The sequence below is a fragment of the Benincasa hispida genome, chromosome 12 (assembly GCF_009727055.1).
Source record: "Benincasa hispida cultivar B227 chromosome 12, ASM972705v1, whole genome shotgun sequence".
NCBI classification, from domain to species: Eukaryota; Viridiplantae; Streptophyta; class Magnoliopsida; order Cucurbitales; family Cucurbitaceae; genus Benincasa; species Benincasa hispida.
Window position 1 is genome coordinate 30,927,213 of NC_052360.1, and position 11,428 is coordinate 30,938,640.

General features: G+C 29.2%; 1 protein-coding gene across 1 annotated transcript; it reads right to left on the reverse strand.

The window, feature by feature from the left end:
* Nucleotides 1-426: 426 nt before the first annotated feature.
* On the reverse strand, nt 427-8,112 carry LOC120092544. The gene is made up of 6 exons (XM_039050661.1): nt 6,884-8,112; nt 5,595-5,650; nt 4,011-4,241; nt 2,657-2,948; nt 1,937-2,133; nt 427-886 (listed from the first exon to the last, which is right to left on the reverse strand). The coding sequence occupies exons 1-6, from the start codon at nt 8,021-8,023 to the stop codon at nt 730-732; spliced, it is 2,073 nt and encodes a 690-aa protein (XP_038906589.1). The 5' UTR covers nt 8,024-8,112; the 3' UTR covers nt 427-729.
* Between the last annotated feature and the right edge of the window lie 3,316 nt (nt 8,113-11,428).

Below are 11,428 nucleotides of genomic sequence, written 5' to 3' on the forward strand. Positions count from 1 at the left end.
AACTTTGAAAGTTGTATTATTTTAAACCCTAAACTTATAATTATATCAATTTAAATGTTGAACTTTTGGGATTGTATCAATTTAAATCTCAAACTAATAATTGTATCAATTTAAATCCTGAACTTTCATACTTTGTATCAATTTAAACCATCCATTATGTTTTATTTGGATACACTTATGAAAATTCTGGGTTTAAATTGATATATTTATGAAAGTACAAGGTTTAAATTGATACACATAGGAAAATTTAGGACTTAAATTTATACAATTTGATACAATTATTAGTTTGAGATTTAAATTCATACATAGCCCAAAGTTCAGGGTCTAAATTGATATAACCCTCAAAATTCAAGGTTTAAATAGTTTGAATTGATACACTCGCAAAATTCAAGGGTATAAATTGTCGAAAAATTAATAACAAATGAATTCCCATAAGTAATATATAAATTTATATATTAATGGTTTGTAAATAATGAAGATCTCCAATTCCCATTGTACCCCTCTATCCCCAAACCCCAACAACAAAACAACACCCCATATATTCCCAGAAAAAAATTGGGATTTCTGAGAAAAACTTAGGAAAGGGGTGGCTGAGAAAGAAGAAGAAGAAAGCTATAATACTAATTTACAATAATGGTTGGCAATGAAGGAATGACAAAGCCCACAAACAAAATCCTTGAGGATATTTTTGTCCTTTGCAATTGGGAGAAATTAATTAAAGTGATCACATCAAGAAGAATTCATAGTCCAATTATAGTTCTGGTAAGCTATGTTGACTGGACCTCCATCTCCCAAAAGGTGTGTCAAAAGACCTGCTTTATTGGCATCCAAGAACTTCATTATCCACATTAATATTTCTTTCTCATGCCCAAAGTCCACACTGAACCTGCAATCCAACCCCAACCCAACAAATTTCCATCACTACTTCTTTCTTTTTTCATGCCCTTCATCATCAAATATAGGAACAATTACTTATCATGCTACCACGTATAATTTTTCATACTACCTCCATTTATTATTAAACTAAAACATTAAATCTTGCTTTTTGATTTTACCTTTCGTGTCAGCAATTTTCGGTGTAATTATACTTTTGAAACATTAGAAGAAAATACCTAGTCTAAGAACATGACTAAAATCGATCGAATAAAATCATTCAAGATGTTCCTAGCATATGTATAGTTAGTTTCAATCTAATAACGTATAGATATAGATATGACATGCGACATGGACACACAGGGATACGTTATTTTTTAAAAAACTAAGACATGCATGATAAGAATACGTTTGCAAAAAAAAAAATATATTTTTAGAAAATGTAATATTGATGCACTCATCTTTATCCATCCATCCTTCATCAATCATATAGAAAAAGTATTAAAATATTTTAAAATAAATAAATAAATAAAAAGAGTTTTCTACATGACAAAGTATGATTGAACAATTTGGTGTAATGCACAAAGATAGGTGTTGTATGAGATGCACTCAAGTATTTTTCTTTTAGAAATATATATCATTTTTATACTAAAAAAATCAAAATAAATGGGTTGATGCATTTATATGCTTAAAAAGCTTAGTTTAGTGTTTTTTACGCTAAAAGTTTTTATTATTATCATATATGTGTCTTTTTAGTCTACTAAACAAGGGTTCTATGTATGTTTACAAGTGTCTGATACGTATCCAACAAGTATCCAAATGTCCAAATATTTGATACATTTCAGACACGAACACACTAGCTAAATTAAAGTGTCAGTACTTTTTAGGTTTCAACTACGTCCATTACGACGAAAAGTTTTAGCATTAAGACTTCTAATAAGGATTCATTTGAAATAAACTAAAAGATTTGGGATAAAATTAAATTGAAACTCATAGAGATGGAACTCAATGGAAGAGAAAAAGAAAGAAAAAAGAAAGTAAAAGATTGAGTTTGGTGACAAACCACTTGATGATTCCAGTGAGATACACAGTTCTTTTGTCCAAGTCAACCTCCACTCCTCCACTTTGGAAGAATTCTCTTGCGGCGCATCTTAGCTCTGCTTCGACTCCTTGAGGAGTATAGAATCTTACTCTTGGGCTTGACTTTGTGCCATTGCACAGTCCAAAGTGAATTAATGGATTCACTTCCCCAAACGCGACCTGACATTTGTATATCATATTCAGAATATGAATTTTAAAAGATGCCATCCCATTATATTCCTCTATCTTCTAGTCCGTCAAATCGTTTCAAGTCTCAATTTTCATCGTAATTTTAATTTCAAGTATAATCCACCATTTTAGGCATTTAGATTTTGTCTAATATATTATAAGGGAACATTGAACTACTGTGATATCATTTCCTCCTTAAATACTGCATCAAACTATTGAATTGACCTTTTTCAGCCCACCAGTGAGAATGAATGTCAAGAATTATAAAAATAACTACTAAAATTTTGGATTTAGGGCAGTTCCCTTCAGATATCTAATGAAATAAAAAATGATCAGGTTTAGAAAAGACAAGGAAATGGTGCTAAAGGGAGTGGTTCAACAAAAAAGCAAAGGATCTAAACTAATGAAACAGAATCAGAACAAAAGTATCAGAGAGATGGAATAGGTATCAGCCGAAGGTTAGAAGAAAACAGATCATAATCCTCAAAAGTTGAAATGATAAGATAAACTTTACCTCCAATCGCTTGTCAGCACTGCTGAAGGGTTTGACAAAGGAATAGGGTGGCCTCCTATTGCCTCTGAGAATCCCATTTTTTATGGCTACAAGTGAATATGGGTGTCCGCCGACTAAGTATTGGAAGTCGGAGAAGAAGGATTTTCTGTCAATTACACCCTCTAGTCGTCCAAATCTTATCGACCCATGAATCACCATAGCATTGTAAAGATTTAAGAAAAAAGCTAACTTTTCATTATGTGACAGTTCCAAGAGGTTCACGCGATGAAGGTCTTCTATTACATTTATGTACCTGCATTCCATAAGTTTGAGAAGGAAGGACGCATTTTTAGAAGTGGTGAAGGGGAAAAACAACAATCTCATTGGATTTTTTTTTCTCTTTTCCAAAATAAAAACGAAGGAAAGGAAAAAAATTTGAGAAAAGAGAACTAGATTTGTTATTATTATTATTATTTAAAAAGAAATAATGGTTTTTCATTCGGTTGACTTGTTTAAGTTTTCTCATTCTCCGCTCTCTCTATTTTCACTTACAACTCATTCTTCTTCTTGTTCTTTTTTTTATTAAAAGAAAACAAATAAGAAGAGTTGTGAGATTGAAAACGAGACAGCAAAGAACAAGGACGAGAGTCAAGAGTCCAACAAATTATGTACAATAAAATTGTTTTGATAATTCCATCGATGATGATGCACGCAAACCGTCAAAATAATTTAAGTTTTAAGAAGTTGGGCAAAGTCCAATTTGGCCCTCAATTTTGGCTCAACAGCATAATTATCTCATGAAAGAACGAGAAACAAAAAACTAATAATGTTACCAATGAGGCCCTCATGTCTAACATAATTGTGCTTATTTAGACAAATGAAACATATGGTATGCAGAAAAGGAAACTTGAGAACAGATGAGATGATTGAGGAGGCTGATTACATGAAATCTGATTTTTATGTTTAATGTGTATATGAATAAATAATGAGGTTTAAATCTAGATTCCTTTTTTAAAACATATATAATTATTTTATATCTATATTCATTTATTATCTAAAATCTGATGATAATTAATTTTCACAATTTATTTATTAATTGAATTAGTGTTAAATTACCAAACTCAAACCAAATCAAACCAAATTTAAAGTTGGCAAATGATTTACCATTAAAACTAAATTAATCAAATAAAGTAATTAGTTCCAGTATTAATTATGGTCATCACAAGACTGATCAATGCTCGAAATGAATAGCAATACAATGCCAAATATAGAAAAGAATTTGTTTTGTTAGTTCTTAATTCTTTGTTTAATGCTAATGCAAAATAGGGAGAGAAAATAAACATAAAAAGATATGGAAATTTGTAAAGAATTGTACCTTCGAAATTCTTCAGTGTTGCTAATGGTGAGATAATCAACACGTTGGAGATCTTCAGAGGCATAAGATTCTAAAATGGCGGACATGATCTTGGCTAGTTTTTGTGCAACAATGGCTGCGGGCTTGGGCTCATTGTCATTAACCGAGCCCCTGAAATTGAAGCACCGGGCTATAAATGGCCCATGCTCAAGGAATCTATAGAAATGATTCCCATCTTCAAATTCATTTTCCCTAATCACAATCAAATTATACATCAAATAAGATATAATCTCAAATCTTCTATTTGTTGTGCTAGGTTATTGAATCAACTTATTTAATTCTCTAAACTTTTAAATTTGTGTTTCTTTGATTTTCAAAACATTTAAATTTGTATAACAAATCTCCAAACTTTCAATATTGTGTCAAATAAGATTTTTAGACTTAAAAAAGAGTCTAATAGGTCTTTTCATTTTCAACTTTAGATTCAATAAATCATTAATCCATTCGACCGTACTTTTTTTTTAATTCACACATTAAACACAAAATTAAAAGTTTATGTGTTTTGTATTTTTTGCAATAAGAAATATTGACCTTGCATTAAGGGCACTTGAAAAAAAAAAGTTTCTAAATGAAAACATATAAGAAAGTTTTCACATATAGAAAAAATGTCAAACTATCACTGATAAATATTAATAGTATCAGTTTCTATTAAACTCTATCAAAGAATAATAAAATTTTACTATCATTACTAATTTAATATATGAAGTTAGTCGAGCTTCCATGGTTTTTTCAATTTTGTTTAACAAAATATTTCTCTCTCTCTATATATATATATATATTTGTTAAGTATTTAGAACCATTCAAACAAACCACAAAAAAAAAAATTAAAATATTTTTTGAGAGTTTAGAAAAAAGTATATTAAATATTTTAAAGTTTAAAAACTTATTGATTGACACAAAAGTTTAGTTTATTTAACCAAAAACAAAGGTTAAATTATTTTGCTCTAGGAATCATTGTGATAATAAAATAAGAGAAAATAAGTTCTTAAAAAATAGATTAAATTACAATTTTGACTTTATAGTTTGAAAAAAATTAGAATTTAGTCTCTCTAGTTTGATGAACCTTGATAAATAATCCTCACGATAGAATTATTTGAGAAGATTTTATAAAACCATATAGATTATTTATAAGATTTTATCAAACTATGGTAACTAAATTTTAACTTTATCCAAACTTTTTAGACCATACTCGTAATTTAACCTAAAAAATTAACTTCAAAAATTAAAATCTCGTTTATTAATCATTTGGTTTTTTGTTTTTGAAAATTAAGTTTATAAATTCTTCCATCTCTAAATTTCTTGATTTATTATCTACTTTTACCCATGGTTTTAAAAATTAAGCCAAATTTTGAAAACTAAAAAAATAGTTTTTAAAAATTTGGTTTTTTTATTTTTTAATTTGACTAAAAATCTAATTCTTGTACTTAAAAAAATACAAATGAATGTAAAATATCGAGAAGAAATAAATTTAATTTTTAAAAATCAAAAATAAAAAACGAAATCGCATTAACCACGAAGTAAGAAAATGAGAGAGAGAGATTTTACCCAAAAACATGATGGATAAAGAGCTTCTGGGCCATCTGCTTTCCAATTTCAACGGCCTATAATATTGTTCATTCAGTCACAAATCAGATTCAAATTCCATCTACCAACAATACAATACCATTTTCTAATACCCCCATTGAAATTTGTGCTAAAGTTTAATATTATATTGCTTGTTTTTCAGATCAAATATAAACAGATGTAGCGTAGCAGAATATCAAACGCTCACTCCCTATCATTACTCAACTCAATCATACTATACATTCTTCCTCAACCTAACAACCAAAGCCTCTTGCAAAAGCATCCCATCTATATCATTCCAAAAAAAAAAAAACTAGTTATTTTAAAATGACGTGGGATTTAATCATTAATTTCATAACAAAAATTACAAATGTAACTGAAATAAGTATATGCAAATACAAGTACCATAAATTCTTCATTATTACTCTACGTTATTAAATTAGATTAAAAATAGCAATATAGGAGTATAGGAGTAATAATGCAACTACATGAGATTAGTTCCCATAATCATAAGATCCATTTTTAAGATAAGAGCCAACCTATTAATTACCACAATTTACAAAACCATTTTTCTCAATTTCAAATTTCTTTATCTTATCATTTCACCTTGTTGTTAGTTAGTTGCCCCCATCATTAATGGGCACGTGGGATATCTTTCACCAAAGTCCTCTCCCAAAATCCAAGGCCTAAACAATTTTTCATTGCAATAATTTCTTGTATAGCTAACATATCACTCTAAATTTAGTATCATCGTCAATATTAATAGGTTTGATTTGGTAATAAATAGAAGGAGTGATAGTATTAAAAATTCTATTCACAATTTATTTGATACTTTGTTCAATAATGTATTATTGTGTTTTATCTTCTTTTAAATGTTCCTACTATAACAAGCCATTTAATAGAGGTAATAATACTAAAAATTCTCTAAACTTGAAAGATTTTGCATCTAAATTTAAATTTTTATTCTATTTTAGTTTAGGAAAGGAGTGGGGGTCAGGATTTGGACATTTAAGCTTTAATTATTTATTCCTTAACTAATAACTAAATTTCCAATTTTATATATGTAATATGAGGGAAACAATTTGGAGTAAGAAATTTTGAATTGAAAAATAATCAGATGTTTCGCGGAACAGAAAACGATGAGATGGCAAGTTCGAATGACCGTAGGATTTCAAAACAGGGTCAAAAGTATGTCATATTTAATTGCATCCAACGGTCAGAAAAAACAGAATACAGAACTCTGAATGGCATAAGGAGAAAACAGAGCATACCTTTCTACGGCCGCAGTCAAGGCGCTGAATGACCGCTTCCACCATTTCGCTGCCGGAGAAGCAGTTCTTGACTATCTTCATCTTGATCAATCGGTCCTGAATCGGCAATCTTTGTCTCAGAAATTTCACGATCTCCAGTAGTTGGTCCGGCGATCCTTCATCTGGATCGTCGAAACCGTAGACTGGCGGAGCCGGTGCGTCGTCGGGACATTTATTGCTCAGCATATCTTTGATTCTCCGGTCAAATTCGCCGCTGTTTCTTAGGGAGTTGAGCGCCACGAGACCCCCAAATAGCTTTTCGTTGAAGAAAATCTGCGGCACCAATGAACTTCCCGTCCTCTTCATCAGCTCTTTCTCTCTTAGAGGAAAAACGTCGACGTTTATCTCAACAAACCTCAATCCCTTTTCGTTGAAGAAACTTCTAACCGCTTTACAATCTCTGCAATTCGACCTTGAGAAGAAGCTGATTCTTCCCTTTAATTCTCTCTCTCTCTCTTCATCGCTCTTCAGTTTCACCACGACTTTGAGACCGGAGAGGTTGATTTCGGTGACGCCGGTTTGGGACTTTCCGTTGTCATCCTCGTCGTCATTTTCTTCATCTTTAAGCGACGAAATCCGCTTGAAAATCGCTGCCGATAAGCTATTGCTTCTCTCCCGTATAAACTTCCCAATCGACGGCATGTCGACGGAGATATTCTCAGCCAAACTCTGCGACCGTTTGGGCGGCGGTTCATCAGCAGAGGAAATGGAAATCCCAGGTGGGGCCTCGGGTTTAGGAAGTTGAGAATGAGGCTCCAATACGCGTATTTCGCCATTATTGGGTTTCAATTCGTGGTGGGGACGAATGGGAATATGACCGTTATGATGGGTAGAATCCTCTAATTTCTCGGTATCGAACGACGACGACGAAGAAGAAGAAGAAGGAGATTCGATATCAGAGAGCTTCGTCTGATTTTCATCTAGAGGGGGCGAAATGGAAAGCTTAGCGGCGAGCTTGGGATTGTCAGAATCATTGATCAATGGAAGTTGAGAAATGGTGGAAATATGATCGATTCCATCTGGGTTTGTAGGAGGATCATGAACTCCATTAGGAAAAGAGATGGGTTCTCGAGAAACAGAGGAATGAACGTCAACAGCCATTGGAACAGAGAGAATTAGAAGAAGAAGAAGAAGAAATAGGGAAGAATGGAAATGGAGAAAGGGGTTTAACGTTTTAAGGGAGAAAGAAAGAAAGAAGAGGTCAAATGGGGCCCACAGAGAACCCCAAAAATTTTACAAGGTTTTTCGTAAAAATTAAAACAATATATATAATTTGCAAATAATTTAGAGACGGTTAGAGAGGGACGGGGCATAAGAGGAATAATAAACCCTTGAGAAGCGGGGGAGTGGGGCCTGCGAGAGTCACGTGACGTGAGCGGATCAGCCACGTGATGAGACATTTTTATTTTAAGAAAAAAAAATAGAGTGAGAAAAATCAATTTTCATCTTAAACTTGTCAAGTTATTAATTCTTTAATTTCAACAAATTTAATCCTAAATTTAAGCCATTGTTGCAACTTTAACCTTAAAAATGAAAAATTGTTGCAATATTATCATTCATATAAGTTATCACCTCCAAATATTGTTAGAAATGTCTTCTTTAATATCAAAATTTTCATATTTATGTAACTAACAAAAAAAAAAAAACAAAATAAACATCGATAGACTTTTATCAACCTCAATAAAAGAAAATTAAATTTTGTTATTTTGTATGAATAGTTTCCCTTGTTTTTCTATTTTTGAAAATCCCCCTTTCTAATATGGATTTAATGAATTATAAAATTTACATGCCATATATAATTGATCATTTTTTTTAGAGAAAAATAATATTATAGCTATTATTTAGGGATGTTTTCAAATATAGAAAAATGAACAAGTTATTTATAAATATAATAAAATGTTGTTATCTATAGATATTGATAGATAATGATATTTTACTATATTTAAAAATATTTCCATAAGTTTTACTATTTAAAACAATGATCCATATTTTTATAAAATTCATAAATATTGAAAATATTATTTAATGGTTTGTTTGTGCGTTAGTTATATTTATTTTCGCGTAAAACTTTGTTTGATTGAAATTGATGTGTTTAAGAAGAATTTTATTTTTTTTTTTGGTTAAAATTAGTATGTGATTTAGTTAAAATTGAACTAAGGTTAAAATTTCTAACCCAAGTTGATGAAATTGAAAACTTAAGATCAAAATCAAAAGAAAGTGACAAATTTAGAGACAAAATTGATGCTTCTTTTTTAAATTTAAAAATATCGTTTAATTTCCACGTGGCAATCTCTTAATCCAAATATTTAATATAAATTTTAAAAAATGGTTTTTTTAATTAAAAAGAAAATAATGGATCATTATGGTTTGACGTCAAAACCGAAGGGGTCGAGCCCGGTATTGTATCGTTATGCCGCTCCGCTCTCGTCATGTCACTCCAGAAATTTATATATTTTTTTAAAATAAATAAATAAATAAACCACACCAAAAAATAAATAAATAAATAAATAACATTAGAAGGCTGAATTACCAAATCGGTTTTTATTTGTTCTGACTCGGTTTCTACAAGGAAAAAAAAAAACTACATTTTAGTTTAGGTTCAAATAAATCATTAATTCTTGAAGTTTTAAAGTTAATATTTATTAACATTTGAAAATTTTAGACCTCTTTGATAACAATTTCATTTTTTGTTTTTGATTTTTGAAAGTTAATGTCTATTTTTTACCTATTTCTTATAATGAATTGCATATTTTTTAAGTACATGATTGAATTTTTAGTCAAATTTAAAAAACAAAAAACAAGTTTTTAAAAACGACTTTTTTAAGTTTTCAAAATTTGACTTAGTTTTTTAAATTATTAGTAAAAAGTAGATAACACAAGAATAAATTTGATAGTAAAAATAGTATCTACAAACTTAATCCTCGAAAACAAAACAAAAAAATCAAATACTTACCAAATCTAAATGTTTTTTTTAAGCACTAAGTCTAAAGGTTAAAAAAACTGGTCTCTAGATTTTCATACAACAATAATTTAGGTTTTTTTTTTTAGTTAGTAACAGTTTAATTTTTATAGTTTTAAATTTGTAATAGTTTTGGTACTAAATTTTAACAGATAAAAATTTAGTTTCTATCATAAAAAATATTGTTAAAACATAATGAAATTTCTTATATTTATAGATTAATAAATTGATTAAGAACAAAATGTGTTTAAACTACAATAACTATATAACATAACAAGAATGGACAATTCTATATATATTTTTTTTTAATCATGAGAGGGATTGAATTGTTACTAAGTTGAAAATGCAAATGACAAAATTGTTACATACTAAAGTTTAATAACTAACAAATTGGAAATTAAAATCTATTATATTATTACCATTTAAAATTCAAGGACTATATTATTATTTTTATGATAGTTTAGGGCCAATATAACAATGTTTAATAAACATATTCAACTACCACATCATCATTTGGTTATATCAACCGGCATTCAACTTTGCTTGATAACTATTTAGAAATTAGAATAAATTAAATTTAAATATAAATTTCAAAACCGACACGTCACTTTTGAAATTTAAAAAACTACCAAATTTGTCATTTATAACCTATCAAAGTGGTGTGAAATAAGTCTTTGTATTGAAAATTTTTAAATAGTTTATTGAACTTTCAAGATTTTTATTGTAGAGTAAACATATCAACACAGTTAAAATAATTAACTTTTGCAAAATAATTTCATCTAATTATAAGGATATCCATAGCTAATTACAATCTTCAAAAGGAAAAAAAAAACTAATTAAGGGCAGTAATTGCACTACTTGTTTATTCAATGTGTAGTGGTACAAGGTCTTTCTCATAATTATAGATTTAATGCTCGAACTTTAAGTTCTACATCTATTTGATTTTTAGTCTTTTAAATTTTTTTAATAGGTCTCTTAGATTTTTAATTTTGTGTCGAATAGATACCTGAACTTTACAAAGTGTCTAATAGCTAGATTCTTAAACTTTTAATTTTATGTTCAATATATCTCTGAACGTTAAAAAAATGTCACTACTACAAAACTAGACTTTAATGTCAGTTTAAAATTGACATTATAGAGGTACAATGTTGATTGAAAACTGATATTGAAGATCATGTTATAAAAGGTTTTCAATGTCGGTTGTCTTTAATCCGACATTAAAGACAACTGGCATTAAAAACCTTAAATAACACCTCCTTCAATATCGATTGTCTTTAATGTCAGTTGCCCGATATTAAAAGTTTGTTTTTGTGACAAGCAATGTCTATCATTGTTTTTTGTACTAAAAAAAATAAAAATGCATATAATAGATCATCAAACTCTCGATCTTGTGTCTAATAGATTCCTCAATGTTTTAGTTATGCATCTAATAAATCTTTGACATATTCGATTTATTTTTTAAAATTTACGTATCTACTAAACATAAAATTGAAATTTTAGGGTTCTATTAGACATAGAATTTAATTTTAGATCTAATAGATCAATTA